Genomic DNA, 18,887 nt, shown 5'->3' with positions numbered 1-18,887 from the left:
TTGGGGAGGTTTAGGTTGGATATTAGGAAAACCTTTTTCACTAGGAGGGTGGTGAAGCACTGGAATGTGTTACCTAGGGAGGTGGTGGACTTTCCTTCCTTTAAAGTTTTCAAGATCAGGCTTGAGAAAACCCTGCCTGGGATGATTTAGTTTTGGATTGGTCCTGCTTTGAGCAGGGGGTTGGACTAGGTGACCTCCTGAGGTCCCTTCCAACCCTGATATTCTATGATTCTATGATTTCCTCTTTTACTTTCTCCTGTCACTGCCATTTTCTAAACCTTTGTGCAGGTGGGAAGAGGGGAAGCCAGCAAACTTATTACTTTATCTCTTAAGGCAATCCAAAATAGCACCAGAAAAGAGATAGTTAAAAATACATATTTGAGCTTTAATTAAAATTTAAGATTGAAAATTTAAAGAAGGATCTCTGCCCAGGGAGGTCCATATTTGTCTTCTGCAGCCTTCTAAAGAGTTCTCTTCTTCCAGTTTGTCGGGGACAGTCCTCAGGCATAGCAGGAGCCGCACTGGTCAGTTGGTCTCTTCTCCAGGCACGTAAGAATGAAAGCTATACTTTTGCAAAACTGTTAAAAATGGATGACTGAAATCCTGGTGATGTTGAAGGGGCAGCTGATGTGTGTGGACAGACAGACAGAAATTCTTTCCAGATTGATCATCTCCTGCAGGTACATTTCAACTAAGTGTCTGAATCCAAAGTCATCAACTGAACGGGGAAGGGAGATCACATGTGAGTGTACAAGCTTACTGCAAAAGTCACTAGGGCTGTGTGACAAAACAAGCTTGCTGAACCCTCAGTACACTTTATGAGCCAGTATGTTTTGATTCTTAAAAAGGTGCCAATCAATTTGGTCTGTATATTTATTAGAAAGTATACATAGTGCAGTGACATCATACTAAACTGGGAAGAATTTTCACTAATGAAATACCTTCAAGGCAATGTAGTCTGAAGAAATTACAGCAGCAAGACAGAAGTCCCGATTTCTAATTCAAGCTCTGTCACTGGCTTGCTTTGTAGCCTTTGGCAAAGGACTTGCTCTCTCTATTCAGTTTCCACATCTGTAAATTGGGGATAATACTTACCTCCCTCCCAGTTACATTGTAAAAGTTATAGTGTTTGTAAAGTGCTTTGAACATAAAGCTCTAAAAAAAGCACTATATATTATTAGCATTCTGGGATCATAATGATGAGGACAATATAAATACCAAGATAGAGAACTGCCAGCATGAAACACATGTACTGTCACCTAGCCTTGATCTGACATTGTAAACAATTAGTAATTAAGTCATACTATGTCTCTACACTTGAACAACAGTGCAGCAGCAAGCCCTCATCCCACTGAGAGTCTTCAAATATTTATTTAAAAAAGAAAGCATATTCATTAAAAATACATGTATTCCTCTAATGCAACACCAATAAAATTTCCAGCAATCTTAAAAAAATGGTCATGGAGATTTTCAGTAAACATTCATAAACACCACATCTCACTTAACTTTTGTGATTCCCAGAAAGTTTGTATTTTCAGTGATAGGTTTATGACATGGAATAATTAATTACTAAAGCTGTACATAGATCCAGAACAAAAACAGAATAAAGCCTTTTAATGTTCCTCTTGAATAACAGCAACTTGCTAAATTGTTTCACAAACACTGACTAAAGTTATAACATAGCAGTTGGCAATTTAGATTCTATTTTGCAGTTATCCTATTACAACACCCTACACTTTAGAATAATGGTCACTAAGGGTGAAATTCAGCCCCATGAGGAGGGACCAAAGCAAGGCCTATACATCACTGAAGCTCCACTTGCAGATAGGCCTTAACAGAACGTAAGTGGTGCACAAGCCTCTACCCAGGGCTGAAATTTCACATTAACGCCTCAGTGTTACATGCCGAAGGATCCCGGTCTAACTCAGGATGCTAAACCAAAATTAAAAATTCAGAAACATGATATCTGAAATCAGACATTGTATTAGAAATATTATTAGAAATTAGTATTTTTGTTTAATTTATAATAGCAGAAGTTTTAGCAGCAACTTTATTTAGCTCTAAAACAAAGCTATATTCCAGACAGCTCTGTAATACTGTACAAATGTACACTCTCTCTCTCATATATATGTATATATAAATCAGTCGCTAAATTCTTCCTCATCACTGAAATATGCACTTTTTTTAATCCGTGGTCTTCTCGAATCGTCAGACGTTGAAGGTTCCCCTGCAGTCTGTTTCCATCTTTGCTGCTCTTCTTCAATTTTGGCTTGCTACAATGCAATTTAAAAATGGAAAATATAGCTATTATTTTGATAAAAAGTAATAGGTACTATGCAATCCATTAAATGCAGTAATACACACACGTTAAATATTACACCAAGTAGTAGTTGCATTAGACTCTTTTGGAATAACAATTAAATAAAAATATTTTAGGGTTCATTAGCATTCTTAAATGGACTGATTACCTAAGGCAGAATGAATTCTGAAATGACACTGAAAACAATGTTGTCCCTTGTATGCTAGTGGGTAAACAGTCTTCAGCACCACTGCAGGAAGACCCACTGCCAACAACCACTGTAAGGAACTGACCTACTTGCAAACATAGATGACCCTTAAGACTAGTACACGTTGAAAACCCTAGAACATGCGAACTTTGAAGCCAAGTATACTTTGTATTGTAGGTTGACATTAGTAGAGAAGCCTTGGAAACAAGAAGGAACTGAGATTTTGTCACTGAAAGAACGAACAAACCAGTCCATTCCCAAAATAAAGGTTCTTTTGTTCAAGTAAAGGCTGAAGGTTTTGCTGGTTCTGATTTTAGCGGGACTAGTCCCTCATCCCAATTATTATACATACCTCACATGGGTACTGAAGTATTTACTGACTCTTTGGTGTTTACATTCTCGACTGCTATTTTCCATTAGTGAAGGGCTTTTTTGAGGAGGTGGGTGGCGGGTGCGGATTTTATGTACTTCAGACTAGATGATCTAATGATCACTTCTGGTCTTAAGATCTATGAATTACCGTAATAATAATTAATAATTACAGGGCTGAACCTCCCTGAACTTGTGTCTGAATTTTTTAATCTGAACACAGATCCAAATTTCAATGCAGGCTCTATAATGGAACTAAACCTCACAGCAGAATAAACTTAAATAAAAAAAGTCTGCGAATCTAGTATGTGCCTCATGATGGATTAGATTTTTTTAAAATCCTATAAAGTTACACTGATAAGGGAGTCTTGAAAAAGGGCTTCTTAAGAGGCATCCAGATTGAGCTAAGCAAATATGATGTCTGGAGTCAAGAGTGGCTGGGGGAGCAGAAGTGACTACGTCGAGATAGCTAAAGTTGTGAAGAACCTTGAAGGTAAGAATGAGGAGTCTGGATCTGACATGGGTGGCAACAGCAAACTAGTGGAGTGATTTTAGGAAGGGCTAGACATGGTTGCAGCATTAAAAAAGACAATGTTCACCATGTTTTGGACAGATTAGAAAATGGTGAGGATGACTTTCCAGAATACCACAGAAAGGAGGGTTGCAGTATAGATACAGAGTTCTTTGCTGTGTAGTATAGTCTAGATGCTTGTAATTTTTATTTGAAGTTGCTTTAAAAATTATTTAGAAACAAAGATACATAGCGTAATTCAATTTAGTACCTGAAAAGCTATGGCCTGGCTGAGGCTATCCAGGGCAGGATCTTCACCCTCATCTTCACTTTCTTCCTCTTCCTCACTAAATAGTATAAAAAGTAAAAATATAAAATAGATGCACTTCATTCTAAAAAGACAGTACAATAAGAGTAAAGAGTGTTGATATTTAAATGTAGGTGCCCATACAGTTGTTCTTCCTGTTCAACTATTTTCTTCCTTTTCTTCTTTTCTTTCTTTTTTGGAGGCTCACGCTCTCCTAGCATATTTTTAGGACAAGCATAACTTAAGTGTCCTGTTTCCTTAGAGAAAAAGAAACATAGGTAAATAGAAGCAATTAAAAACATGGCATTAAGTATATCCTTAGGAAAATTAACATTAAACAGTTCAAAATGGCAGCAGTTTTAATAAAAGAAGAGGAATTTTGCACTGGTATGTAGAATGCAAATAAAATAAATTCTTCCTTGCAGATTCACCCTGGAAATGGGAAAAGTTAGCAGTGATATTGTACGCTAGCCACAAGTTATGCTTCGAAATCAACTATAAAGAAAAACAACAAATTTTTATTTGGCTGTTGCTAGTGTATTCAGCTTTTACGAGTAACCTACACTCAAGATCATACATGGTACTCCGTATCTGAGCTCAGAGAATCATGATAGCAATGACATTTCTGGTTTTCAGATGGTAAGAATGGGTATTTAATTAACTATTATTAATATGATCCAAAACTCAGTTTTTAAAATCTTAGCTTAATCTGAAGTACTTAGATGTAATTAAATCCATAGAAAATAGGTGTTATACATAAAAAAAATTATCCTCTCCCTCACATGCTTGTATCCAATTAGTTAATTTTATCATCCATTTATCATTGTGTTATTTGATGTTATGGTCAACTCATAGGCTATTTCATACATAATCAGTGTGCTAAATAGATTTAAAATTGTAGAATTATAAAAGTATATGCTTGATGAGTATTTAGGAGGTACATAAGTAAAGCATGGCTCGAATGCAAAGCCTACAGGCTGAGGCCTGTAAGAGTTTAGCTTAACCATACTAGGCTGTAGGCTTCTGAATGCTTGACATGAGTGAGTAACCTAAGAATAACCTGTCATAAATATAAAGGGAAGGGTAAACCCCTTTGAAATCCCTCCTGGCCAGGGGAAAGCTCCTCTCACCTGTAAAGGGTTAAGAAGCTAAAGGTAACCTCGCTGGCACCTGACCAAAATGACCAATGAGGAGACAAGATACTTTCAAAAGCTGGGAGGAGGGAGAGAAACAAAGGGTCTCTGTCTGTCTATATGCTGTTTCTGCCGGGGATAGACCAGGAATGGAGTCTTAGAACTTTTAGTAAGTAATCTAGCTAGGTATGTGTTAGATTATGATTTCTTTAAATGGCTGAGAAAAGAATTGTGCTGAATAGAGTAACTATTTCTGTCTGTGTATCTTTTTTGTAACTTAAGGTTTTGCCTAGAGGGGTTCTCTATGTTTTGAATCTAATCACCCTGTAAGGTATCTACCATCCTGATTTTACAGAGGTGATTTCTTTACTTCTATTTCTATTAAAAGTCTTCTTGTAAGAAAACTGAATGCTTTTTCATTGTTCTCAGATCCAAGGGTTTGGGTCTGTAGTCACCTATGCAAATTGGTGAGGCTTTTTATTCAACATTTCCCAGGAAAGAGGGGGTGCAAGTGTTGGGAGGATTGTGCATTGTTCTTAAGATCCAAGGGTCTGGGTCTGTAGTCACCTAGGCAAACTGGTGAGGCTTTTTACCAAACCTTGTCCAGGAAGTGGAGTGCAAGATTTTGGGAAGTATTTTTGGGGGAAAGACGTTTCCAAACAGCTCTTCCCCAGTAACCAGTATTTGTTTGGTGGTGGTAGCGGCCAATCCAAGGACAAAGGGTGGAATATTTTGTACCTTGGGGAAGTTTTGACTTAAGCTGGTAAAGATAAGCTTCGGAGGTTTTTCATGCAGGTCCCCACATCTGTACCCTAGCGTTCAGAGTGGGAAGGAACCTTGACATAACCCTATGCCAGTAAGGTTACAAGATGGCTGGAAAGAATGGGCCAATAAGTGATGTTACGGGCAATATGTTATAATGTAGCTGTATAGATGCCTGATTATAACATCATGGGATGTCCTGCTTTGACTGCAGGAAACATTGTGTATAGATGCTAATGAGAAAAAGATGAAGTAAGACAACCTATGAAAAACAGGGCACCCCAATATTCATGGTATGTGGAAATACAGATAAAGAAAAGAGAGTTGAAACCTTTATGCATATGCATAAAGTGTTAGGTGTGGTCAGGACAACAATATAAAAGAGGTTCTCTGGTTGGGTACGGCTGGGAAGACCCCAAGGGAAGACCCAATGAAGACTTCATTGGGACGACCCGAGCAGGAACCACCCCTGTCTCGATGACCATCTGTTGAGAGATCTACCCTACTCTATGGAATCTTTGGGTACGTGAGTATGGATATGGCATTGGCCCAGTGCATGTTCTCTCTCAGACTGTGTAAATCTTATAATTTTTACTTGTAAGGTGTTTGTGGTTACTGTCTTCATTCTTTGTGTGTTCTTAGAGCCTCCAAATCTCCACCCTATTTATCTTTAAACTGTAGCATCAGGAGCTGGTCTCACTGTAATTTACCACAGAACTATCAATTAATTCAGTTTAAAATAAAGGCTACACAGGCTGGTTTGTATAATTTACATTTCTCCTCTCCAAATGCATCAAGAAGTTTCAGAGGTGTAGAAGAAAGCACAGTTGTTATGAAACAAAAAATAGATACTTTTGTTTGTAATGCAGCATTAGATGTATTGATTATAATATTACAGTGCTGATTGCACATCAGCACATATGTTTATAGTTACCAGGTAGTTATATTTCTGGAAGGCTCAAATACCCAGAGAAGTCCAGGCTAGAATCATTGCTGAAGTGGAGAAAATGTAGATGTGAGCTTCATGATGCTACCACAGGGAATGATGTGATATATGTGGGGCAACACTAGTGACAACATAAACCAAGAACAAAGATGGAAACATTTATATTAGATCCATCATGTAATTTACTCACCCCACATTCATAACATTTAGATTTATCGAAGTAGTTACGTCTACGGATGAATTCTGCTGCTCTTCCATTGTCAATAGCAATACTTGCTTTTATCACTCTTCCAAATAACTAAACCAAAAGGAAAAAAACCTGAGTCCATATTTGAGAAATCTGAACTCTCCCTATTTTGCTATGGCATTTTTCTGTAGCTTACTTGTTTGTTGTTAAGCGCCCGAGAACAGTTTTGTGCCGATTCTTTATCCAAAAACAAAATAAATGCAACTCCTTTACTCTTCCTGGTGTCTTTGTCCTTCATAATAGTAACTCTGAAAATAAACATATAACAAAGTTACCCAATAGGGGAAAAATCTTATCAAGCCATTTTTCATTACTTATAAATACCCACAAGTCTCAGCTTTATATTAAATATAATTGTTAGTTACACAGTGAGCCAATGTTCCCTGTAATTTTTTCCATCCATGTGCAGAATGAATTTTGTTATTTGCACCAATATTGAGATAATGTGCAGATGTGCACCACCAATAGAAACAAAAAAACCTAGATATAATATATATTTTTTAAAAAGTTACCAGAGGGATAATTACTCCAGCTAGGACAGGTTAGGCATTTGAGAACTCACTACTCAAAAAATTAAATTTAGGCATAAGAGAGAAATAAAATTATGAAATGCATAGACCAGTGAAAAAATTTAAACAACAGCACTTTGAAAGAATAAAATTACAGAAAATATATGTGCATTGCAGGAAGTACCAAGAAGTAACAACACCACCACCACAAGTACGTGTTGGGATGTGTGTGTGAGAGAGAGACAGAGTGTGTGTGTGTGTCTGTGAGAGAAAGAGAGAGAGACTGACTGAGACTGCGTGTGCATGTGTGACAGTGAATGTGATTCAGAGACAGAGTGTGTGTGTGTCTGTGTTTGTGTGTACACATACTTGTATGTGTGAGACACAGAGACAGTGTCTGTGTGCTGGCTGCTGGGGAAGTGTATGATAGACCGTGAGCTGTCTCTTTAAGCAGACAGGCCCTCACCAGAAAGCTCGTTCAGATCGCAGCAGCTGTCCTGCTCCTGAGCCTTGTCCCCCATCCCACATTCTGTGGAGATGGGGTACATGGGCAGGGGGGAGGAGGACGCCCTGACATCAGTGCCCTGCCCTCCCCTCCCCTTCGCTCTGCACAGGAAGCAGGAGGGTTCCAGGCGCAGCTGGCCAGGGGTTCCAAGGCAGAGGGCAGGAGCAATGCAGCTGCAGAGCAGTGGGGGAGGGGCACTTGAACACACGTTGCCAGATGTGTACGGCACTTGATTGACTCTTGGGCAGCCGTGCAGCTTAGAGGGAACATAGCTGTGAGCAGCAAAACACACACACACTTTTTAAGGAGAGGTACAGATAAAATGTGGATGTGCTTCTAATAGCAGATATAAAAAGCACACAGATTTTCTCTGACAGGGCCGGACAAAGAAAAGCACTCTTGTGGTATTAAAAAATTGCATTATAAAGAGTGAATTGAATCACATTGAATAATAAAGCTTGAAGACTAATTACTATCTGGGCTTAACAGTTTGTGGAACCCATTTCTGAATGGTGAGCTTCCAACTTAAGGCCCCCACGTGTCAGATCAGTCATTTTGGTGTTGATCAGAAAGATACAAATAGGAGAAGCAGCCAACGCATGCTCCACTGGGCTTCTTACTTATTTTGTCCCTGGTTCAGTCTGTACCATTTTCACCCCTTTAATTTTTCTAATTTTTTTCCTAAGGAAAAAGGGCTGCTTGGGACTTTATAATCTTCAAGTGACAAAGAGAGACAGTTCAGTATTTCCTTATGTCCTGAGATGAAGCAGGAGCCTCCATTTTGAGAAAGAAAGAAACGGGCTCCTTTTTATACTAAGCATACCCAGTTAAGGTTTCCCACTAACTTCTAATAAATTAGAAGTTATTTTTTCTACTGCCTGTGGTTTGATGGGCATTTCCTACTGATTGTGAAGGTATACTGAAAATATATTTTATTATGGTTTACATTTTAAAGTATTGGTAAGTTTATCTTCCTGAGAAGGGGCTGGAGACTTGAAGCTACAACTCTCTTTCTTCAATGCCTCAGAGTCTATTTCGAGACTAAGAGCTAATACCAGCTGGCTGCATTTTGCTATGATCCTAGTGAGATCAATCTCATTTTTAAATGCCTGATCACTGGCCCAGGGCTAGTACTGAGAAGTGTCTATTCATTTTTAAAATGTCTAAAGTCCTATAGTGTGTTTCTAGCCACGACATGTGGTAAAATATTGGACCCTGAACTCATGTTGTTATTCTTATCCTGATTTTCCACACCCCCAAACACTTCACCTCTAAAATGCTTTGAGCAGCTACTTTTTTACAAGCTGTTACTCTGTCATTTGAAAGCACAATTCCAAGCTTTTTGATAGTATTGGTTCTAGCTCTAAGAATTCTTGAGATATTGCAAGTGCTGCAAAAAATCATGACAGGCTGGAAATTTGGTGACGGAGAAGAGAAAGGAGTGAGAATTTATAGCAATCAGAGTGATGTGATTTTCAAGATCCAGTATCTCACAACTTACTGCAGCATTTGTTTCTACCATTCATACTTTATGGATGCATGTACTGTACAATGCATTGTCTTATGTCCACACTTGTGAGGAGAAAGGTTAGTAAAAGAAAAGTCTTATTTAAAGCACTTCAGTGAGAAGCATCCTAGTACATAACAATATCCTGCTTGCTCCAGAGAATTGACTTTCAGAGCACTATCAGTCTCTGATGTATACTTATATCATGAGTGTGACTGCAAGAAACTCCCAACTGTTACAAGAGGGCAATTAAACTTACCCTGTATTAAATATGGAAAAATACACAATACAGTTCCCTACTTCATTCTTAAAATAAATTTTAAGTGCATAAAGTACATAGAGGAAGAAAAAGCACTAAACATTGGACACAAACTTGAAGAAAAACAACATGCCAGACCATGTTTATACTTACTTAACAACTTTCCCATACTTGGAAAAAATCTGAAACAAAGAGCGTAACATATAGGTTTAGCAGTCTGTTGTTAAATCAAACACTGTAACAAAATGACACAGTTCACAAATGTTTAAAATATACATGGCACAGATGATACGTTTTACGTAATGCATTTATATTAACTACATAATTATTTATATTAATCTAAATAATGAAACTTCTTTTACAAGTAGATGTGCTTACCCTGTATAAGTCATTGTTGGTCAGAGAGAAGGGCAAGTTGGACACATAAACTGTGCTTTTACTTGGTGCTAACCCACCACTCATTTTTCTGGGAATGGAGAGAGAGAGAAATTAACTAGTTGTGTTCAATAAAGTGATCTCAATTTAAAATAAAAAGATGAGCTGTTCCAAATATATATTGGACAGTCATATGTTAAAACTGTGGGTAGTAATGTGGCTTCGATTTCCCTACACAGTTTTACATTAAATCAATGTTCACTTTCATGTTCCACAGTGTAAAGGAAAAATCAAAACAGTATTACTGCTCATGACTTACAAATTAGCTAGGACAGGACAAACTCAGTAAAGTTGGCACAAGCTATGCATTACTAAAATGAACCTTGAATGACTTGTGAAATAAATTCAGCTTTCATGCTAAAACAAAACAGGTACTATTCCATTTATCATTAGACATTTTGGTCATGTCCTGAAGTTAATAAAAGTATTGTTTGAATAAGGACTGGATGATTTGCCTCTCTGGATGCAAAATGTAGGTCAACCGAGTTCAACATTAGAAATCCATACTGATAAGATAAACAACAAATCTCTTCAAGCCAATACCTTATTGGTTTTTTTCCCAATTATTAATTCATTAACTTTAAAAATTAGCACAGTTATTTATAGTACCAAACAAACAGTTATGCTTTTCTTTCACCTCCTTGTAACTGACACTCCTATATACCTGCATCTACATCTCCCTGGAACTCAGTATTTTCCTTTCCCCCCTTTCTTTAGGGATCTGCATCTCTCCTACATACACTCCCTTCTCCACACAGGAGGCTCTGGAGGTAGGAGACTAGGTAGCACAGCTTCTTGCAACCCAGTCCTGTCCCATCTCTCTTGGTCAATCACCACTTCTACCATTCCTTTCCCTCTCTCTCTGCCCTCAACCATATTTATATTTTTATGTTGTTTATAAAATATAAATTATTTTTAAAACTGCATATGCACATGTGGAAACAGCTCTCTGTGTGAGCGTGGGCCAGGTTGTAGTTGGAGGGAACAGGAAAAGGGGGAAAAAAACCCAACCAAATCACTCCATCCTGACATTTAAGGGGCACACAACTCTGCATAGAACATTTCTTGTTTCTGGCTCATTTTTGTACAGTCTTGGCTTGATTCAAAATCCAGAACAAAATAGTAAATAAAGAATACCAAAATGGCAAACTGTCCTTAATTAACAAAGTGTCCTTTAAACACTAGAGCAAGATAGATGGACAGTTTCCTAGTTCCTCCTTGCTTCTTTGGCTGGCGGGGGGAGGGGGAGGAAGAAGAGAGAGAGAGAGGGAGAACACTTCCCTGTTCCCCTCAGGCCATAGTTGCCAACTTTCACACGGTAAATAAGCACCCCAACTTTCACAATAAGACAAAAATCAAGCTAATCCCATTTCAAAACAAGGCCAAAACAAGCCAATCCCTAAGAACCTTAACACTCTATGTGATTAGATCCCCCCTGGCATACAGTCTGGGACTGTGGTGAGCCCACTGTGCAGCCCGACTCTCTCCCCTCCTTGCTCCTGCTTATCGTTCCCCCCCCCCCCCCGTCAGGAGCCTATAAAAAAACAAACAAACAAGTTAAAAGTAACAAACCAAAAACTAGCCGACAAACAACTCACAAGCCAATTAAGCCAAATACGAGTCCAATTTCTGCATTTTTTTTCTTTGGTGGATTTGGCATGCCTGCCTCAGGCCCTCCTCTCCCAGCCTTCCTGTGCCATAAGCCTTCTCTAATGAAACTCCAGTTAATTCCTTTCTTGTCTACCTTACTGTAGCATTTATTATAAATCAATGACTTCCCCAGGACAATTTAAAAAAATGGAGTTTGTAGGTCAATGAAATACAAGTCAAAAAGATTTATGGAGAAAAAATTTAAAAAAATCAATGACAAATTTTGAAAAACGTACTGTTTCTGATTTTTCCCTCAGAATTTCCCAGCAAATATCTACCCTGTACTATCTATACAATTAGTGATATTTAAGGGAGATTGGTTTCTTTTTGCAGATGTTGCCAGGAGAACATCTTAAAAAATAAATACAGATTTATAAAGGGGGGCTAGTTTCACCCTTAACTAAGGAATGACTATTGCCACACCATAATCAAACCCTGGATATTTTCTGGTTTCAGAGTAGCAGCCATGTTAGTCTGTATCCGATGAAGTGAGCTGTAGCTCACGAAAGCTTATGCTCTAATAAATTGGTTAGTCTCTAAGGTGCCACAAGTACTCCTTTTCTTTTTAATGGATATTTTCTAGCACTCTGCTTCAACAACTTGTGGAGAGTAAATTCCTATAACACATTGATTTCCCAAGTGCTTTTCCCTTCATTTCCTACGTGCTTGCTGCAATGCAACCTGTATGGGTGGCAGCTACTGACTGAGCTTTGAGTTTTCCTTTCCTTCCCTTCCCTGTATAGGGACTGTATTTCTTTTGGCACAAGTATATGAGGTGACAAAGGTTATGCAAATAAAAACACAGAAGAGGTTCACAATGAAGGATAGATGTTACTTGTGGTGCTATGTAGGCTGCCCACATAATCCTATACTTCTTTGTTGCCTGGCATTAAATGTCCTAAGTCCAGACTAACCAATCTGACCTGGCACCATGCCTTCCAAATAGATGGCCATAAGATGTGGTTATCCAGACACAAAGTGGTGTATTCAAAGGAAATGTTAAAAGCTATCCTGATTTTGCATTATGTATCTCTGCCATATGGGGGGCAGGGAGAAGAATGTGTAAAGTTTGTTCCATGGATGGAGAGAAAACGATAAGCTAAACTCTCCTACAACTTGTGACTCCTCCCAGCAGGTCTCATTTTAGTGAGCAGAACAATGGTCTGCAGGCTGACAAACATTAGACAGCTTGATTGGGCGACAACCACTTGGCAAGCTCGGGGTGCAGAACCTGTGCAACAATCTATGTATTTTACTTTTTTCTTGTCTTAGTGTACTAATTATTCATAGGCAATTGTTATCCATTTCACACGAAGGACAGCAACTGCATGTTATAGAACACAATATTTTTAGCAATAGCAAGCTAGAAAATCTTTTTCATATGTCTTGTCTACAGGCAGCTAGGACTTCAAACATAGCCATCCAACAAAACTCAGCTGTCCCTGATTTTGGGTTCTGTTCTCACTTTTTCAAGTTCATTAAATTTTGTTGCTGTCCAAAGGTATTTCTCAGCCTTCTGCTGTTTAGGACGAGTGTGCCAGGGCCTTTGGGGTTTTTCCTCTTGTTTCAAGTGTGCCTGGTTCATTTGGGCTTATATGGTTAGTTTTGTTCTTGCTTTACTAAAAACTAAAATGCCACTCCCACCACCACACTAAGACAGTCAGAGCTAATATTCAAATTTATTTCAAAGCTAAGTAAAAATTTTAACACCCAAGTATTATTATGGTTTATGTCCACCTGGCTAGCAGTTTAAACCCTCTCATACAGAAGACGACTAGCCTAGATTTTGATTAGGACTCCAATCTCTTTTTTTCTTCAAGTAGTCAGTTTTATTTTTTCATAATAAAACTATTTAACACAAGTTCAACATATCAATCACATCCTTTCCCAGTGACCTGGGGTCTTCTGCAGGTGTTAATCTACTCCTTTCAAGATAACACTCTGCAGTCTATCTGCCGGAGAATCACATGAACTAGTCTTTTTCTCCTCCAAGAACCTACCTGTTCCCTGCAGCTCTCAAGCTCAACTGAGCTACCTGCTGGCTTTTATGAGGAGCAGGTGATGATCAAGTTATCATCTGAACACTTGTCTCAGCCTGAGCTGGGAGACTGATGATTAGTCACAGGTGGGGCTAAGCCCAACTTCCTTAAACAGCCAATCACTCTGTGACATCAACCCTTTCATATTTCTCATCCCTGAAGGATTAGCTTTTGGACATCAGGGACAGGATTGTCTTTCATTACTGTGCCTTCCAGGATTGCACCTTCTAGTTTTTGCAAAACCTCAAATTAGAAGAGGCCCTTCTAAAAGACAGAGACTTCCACCAGTGGAGTCAATTTTGAAATACAATGTGCACACAAATGTGCCTATAGCTGATCTCCTTAATATTAGGCCTAACTCAGTTTTTTGCAATATACTTCAAATGGGTGACAGCCAAACTCTAAATTTAATTCACTGAGTTCAGTACTCTGTCCCAGGATACACTGTAGATACCACCAAAATAGTTCATGGATGCCTCCAAGGTATCTGCAAAAGCTTGAATTTGCTATTACCTTTTGTGACTTAGAAGCAAAATTTGAAAATGTCTTTCAGTATAAGTTTGACTTTTTCAAGTTAGGGATAAAGCCTTACTGAGATGCAGAATAATAAGGTCAAGATTCTGACCGATTTGTTGAGTCACAACCTAACTTTTTTACACTTGGCCTATGACCAGTTTAAACAACCCACATTCACTGCTGAACTAATCTATGTTCAGGCCAACCAATTTTGGATACGAGTTCTTATGCCTTGATTCCCCTTCTGTATTTTATTTGCTTTGTGATACCATCAACCATCCTGCCTTCTGGATCTGTCTGCACCCAGTATATCTTCTTCTTCAATGCTTAGCCAAACCATCGGCAGCAGTGATCGTACGCCATTTGGTCCGTTCCTGTGCAGTCACAAGAGCTTGATGGGCCGAGAGTCTAATGTCGGAACAGACTTGATGCACCCACATAATAGGGGGTCTGCCTCTGGGCTGCCTCCATTCCTCGGTTAGTGGAATTTTATCCTAGCATTCATTGGAATGTCGAGTGGCATTCATTGGAATGTCGAGTGGCATTCATTGGAATGTCGAGTGGCATTCATTGGAATGTCGAGTGGCATTCTCGCAACATGTCAGAAAAGTGTAAGACACCATCTGCAGACAATGGCCCCAGGAGTCTGTAGATTGGAGCAACCATAAACATTTGCATTACAGATAAAGCCATTCCACTTTACGCCAAATATACAACATTGGCAAAGCCCCCAGCTTTGCCCAGTCTGAGCAGCATAGTGTCCATGTTTCGCAACCGTATGGTGAGGAAACAGTTCAAACAGATCCTGAACTTGGTTGTTGTGCTGAGATGATGTTGATTCCATATTTGTTGTAAATGACCCAGGACAGACACTGCAGTGCCCATCCAGAGGAGAATCTCCATGTGAGAGCTGGAGGAACTGATGAGTATAGAACCCAAATAGCAAAAGCTAGAAAGTGCTTCAACAGTCATTATTCAAAGAGAGTAGGGTTGTGGGTGGATTTGACCCTAGATTTTGCAGATTTGTCTTTGACCACTTAACATGGAGGCCATCCTTAGCCAATGCCTCCTCCATTTGCTGGAGTGCCTTGCGAAACCTGACAGGGCTCTGTACTAGAAGAACAGCATCCTCTGCATAGTCAAGATCTAAGAGCAGTGGTGGGAAACCTGTGGCCCATCAGGTTAATATGCTGAATCATAGAATATTATGGTGGGCTGCGAGACAGTTTGTTTACATTGACCGTCCGCAGGCATGGCCACCTGCAGCTCCCAGAGGCTGTGGTTCACCGTTCCTGGCCAATGGGAGCTGCAGGTGGCCATGCCTGCAGATGGTCAATGTAAACAAAATTGTCTTGCAGCCTGTGGGATGCAGGTTGCCCACTACTGTCTAAGAGTGAAAGATCACCTGTCTTAATGGCTACGGATTTGATGGAACACTGCATTATGAAATTCATTGCCTGACAAGTGTGCAGGGCCAGGGAACAGCCCTGTCTGACACCAGATACTGATTTAAAAGATGCCAATATCTAATTCCCAAGATGTATATGAGCAGCGGTTCCTTTATGCAGCTCGCTAATCAAGTCCAGCAGAGTGGTTAGGGCACCTCTGCCCTTTAAGGCCTTCCATAGTGTGATTCGGTCAGCTGAATCAAATGCAGCCTTAAGATCGACATACAGCACGTGCAAGGGATTCTTGAACTCGTGATGTATCTCTGACAACAAGCAGAGGGCCAAAACAGCATCTAATGTGAACCTGTTCCTCATAAAGCCTAACAGTTAGGGGCAACATTTCTGATGTAGCAGGGGCTCCAAATGTGCCAGCAGAACTTGTGCAAACACCTTCCCTGGCACAGACAAAAAGGTGATCAGCATGTAGCTCTTACATTCAGTGCACAGTCCCTTGCCCTTATAAAGTGAGATCACAATATTGTCCTTCCAAGGCAGTTGGCAAGGTTTCAGTTCTCCACACCAGGTGAAAGATGGCCAGAAATAATTCTGCTACTGGGTCAATAGTGCATTTTAGCAGCTCTGGGGGAATGCCATCAGCACTGGCTGTGCATCTGTTTTTCAGTTTGCAGATGGCACATTTCACTTCATCCAATGTTGGTGAGTCAGTACAAGTGTCTGGGTCTTAAATCACAGTGGCTGCCAAATCATCCAGCTCTGAGCAAGCAGCATCTGGAGGGTGGTTCAGGGCGCTGTAATAACGTTCAAGCCAGTGTGAGAGGATATCGTCACCTATTTTACATGGATGGCCTTGGCTGTGGTTCAAGATGACATTCACAACTAACTCTTGACGGCTGAGATTGTGGATTGTATGGAATGCTGGCTTTAAGTCTCCCTGGCTAAGCCAAGTTCATCATCATCCACCACTTGGCTATAATATGCCTCATGATCGTGAAATGCCAGGGCATTGAACTTTCGCTTCAGCTGATTATGGGTGCGCTTATCATTGAGCTCCCCACAGAGTCTGACCTGTACCCCATGATGGTGGAGGGGTGTAACATCTGAAGTAGGGGATTGCTCGTTGGAACTATGCCATCAGCGATGAAGGCTGGTCCAAAACATCGCTTTGGACATTATGCAAGGTGGACATGTCCAATGAGAACCCTGAAAATGATGGCTAACACAGGCAGTGAAGATGCAGGGCAGCAGTTGTGCTTAGCTAACTGAGGTGAAGGAAGTTATCAAGCAAGACTCAACGGCTCAAGTTGCATAGTGTGAAGCCAGTACTGGTAGATCAGGAAAAGGTTTGCATTATTGCATCTCCGTCTCATCCCAGTGGGACGAGGTAGTCTTTGGGACAATTGTTTGCTCTTGCTTTTGAGCAACATGAGTAAATAACAGGGCTCAGCACCAGGGTTAAAGCACCTGTTCTACTCTCAGCTGCAAATGCCCTGCTGATGCCATCTTCCCCCAGTGTACTTGTGACGGGCTTGTATCAAAGCCCCTTTGTGGAAGTGCATCCCCGATGTTGGCAGGTGCGTCTACAGTATACCATGAGAATGTATTCAGCCATAGCTTGGATCTCTGCCAAATCATCAAAACTGGAACCTGGAATGTTGCACCTGATGTATCCAGTGTTGTTTTAGCCACGTTGGTCCCAGGATATTAGAGAGAGAAGGTGGGTGAGGTAATATCTTTTATTGGACCAACTTCTGTCGGTGAGAGAGAGAAGCTTTTGAGCTTACAGAGCTCTCTTCAGATCTGGGAAACTGAGTTAGTTGTCTCTCTCACCAACAGAAGTTGGTCCAATAAAAGATATTACCTCACCCACCTTGTCTCTCTGCACCTGATGTAGTTATTTACACATATCTATCTAAGATACTTATATGGTCCCCATTACCATAACAACATCTGAGCAACTCACAGTCTTTAAATGTATTTATCCTCATAACATCCATGTGAGATAGGAAAATGCTATTATCTCCATTTTAAAGATGGGGAACTCAGGCACAAAGCATCTAATGCCCGGATACACAAAGGGACTTTTAGGTGTTGCAATGCCTAACTAGAAGGCACCCAGAAAATCTCTGGAACAAGACTGGGATCTGCAAAGCCTGAGTTAAGTATCCTACGCTCTGTCCCCCTCACACTCAGGTGCCTAAATCCAGACGATAGGGAGATGTCTATATCTGCTTGCAATTCACAGCCAGGAACCCTAAGTTACCCATGGACTCAGCTCTAGCAGATGGGTCTCAGGTTACCACAGTGGAGACTATAGCAGATGGGACTCAGGTTACCACAGTGTCATTAACCACACTCTGGGAAGGGCTAACTCTGAGGGTGGTAAAAGCATCATAGTTCTCTCTGCACTACAGCTTCTATCAACAGAGGAAATGAATTACAAGTTCACCATTTCCCTACTGCAGATACATCCCTGATGTAGGGGGTTTCTTTCTGTGTCTGAACTATAAATCAAACATCCTCTAGTCTTTACAACCCTCTCAGAAACTCACATGCTGCATGAATAGTTCCTACCCTAACCCATAACGTTGTAGTTCTTGCCTTTAAATGAACTGCTATCCTGGCTCAAGGCCCTTAGGACTTGACTGTTTTACCAATGTGATTATTTCAATAAGGAAACCCAAATCCCTAACCAAAGTAAATTAGCCATACCAGTAAGAGCCTCAGCATGGACACAGTTACACCAGTACAGAGTTATACTAATATTGCTTGTTCCCCTTCCTAGCTACACCGATCTAAAGCGTCGTTATGCTGATATAACGCAAGGCTGTACCGCTCGGGGCTACACCGTTACAGCGCTACAACCCCGGGGCCCGATCTGGTTCCCTTGGAAGTCACTGGCAATAGGAGCTCTGATCAGCAGGGCTGGGACCTCGGCTCTGGCCCCTCGGGGACGGGTTGGGGGCGGGGGGAGTCATTCAAGTCCCTTGGAGAGGGTAGGAGTGAGACGCAGCCCCACCCCCCCATCTCCGCCAGACGAGGGCAAACCAAAACGCCGCCGCCAGCCCGGGGCGGGATTCGCGCGGAACCCCCGCACCCACCTCACGCGGAGCTGCCGGTGAAGCGGCTCAGGCGGGGTGGGAAGACATTACTCCTAGCCGTTTCCTCCTTTCGCCGGGCGCGCTGAGAGCGGGCTCATCGTCCCCGCTCCTCCTGCGGCGCCCTTCCGGGAACGCACGAAATAAACACATTCTGCAACCAATAACGGCGAGCGAATGC

The 18,887-nt window shown here is 40.7% G+C and overlaps 1 protein-coding gene across 2 annotated transcripts; it reads right to left on the bottom strand.

The window, feature by feature from the left end:
• Positions 1–859: 859 nt before the first annotated feature.
• ZCRB1 (zinc finger CCHC-type and RNA binding motif containing 1) lies at positions 860–18,867 on the bottom strand. 2 transcript variants are annotated; one of them, XM_073328032.2, is made up of 8 exons: positions 18,710–18,867; positions 9,941–10,028; positions 9,716–9,744; positions 6,919–7,030; positions 6,726–6,833; positions 3,839–3,951; positions 3,659–3,734; positions 860–2,273 (listed from the first exon to the last, which is right to left on the bottom strand). In XM_073328032.2, exons 2-8 carry the CDS (start codon positions 10,022–10,024, stop codon positions 2,142–2,144), a joined length of 654 nt encoding a protein of 217 aa, XP_073184133.2. In that variant the 5' UTR covers positions 10,025–10,028; positions 18,710–18,867; the 3' UTR covers positions 860–2,141. The 2 variants fall into 2 exon arrangements, with proteins under 2 accessions (XP_073184133.2, XP_073184134.2); XM_073328033.2 differs by lacking the exon at positions 9,941–10,028.
• Positions 18,868–18,887: the final 20 nt, after the last annotated feature.

Source organism: Lepidochelys kempii, chromosome 1 (assembly GCF_965140285.1).
Source record: "Lepidochelys kempii isolate rLepKem1 chromosome 1, rLepKem1.hap1, whole genome shotgun sequence".
Taxonomy (NCBI): Eukaryota; Metazoa; Chordata; order Testudines; family Cheloniidae; genus Lepidochelys; species Lepidochelys kempii.
Note: the sequence above shows the minus strand (reverse complement) of the source record. Positions and strands in the feature narration are given on the sequence as shown.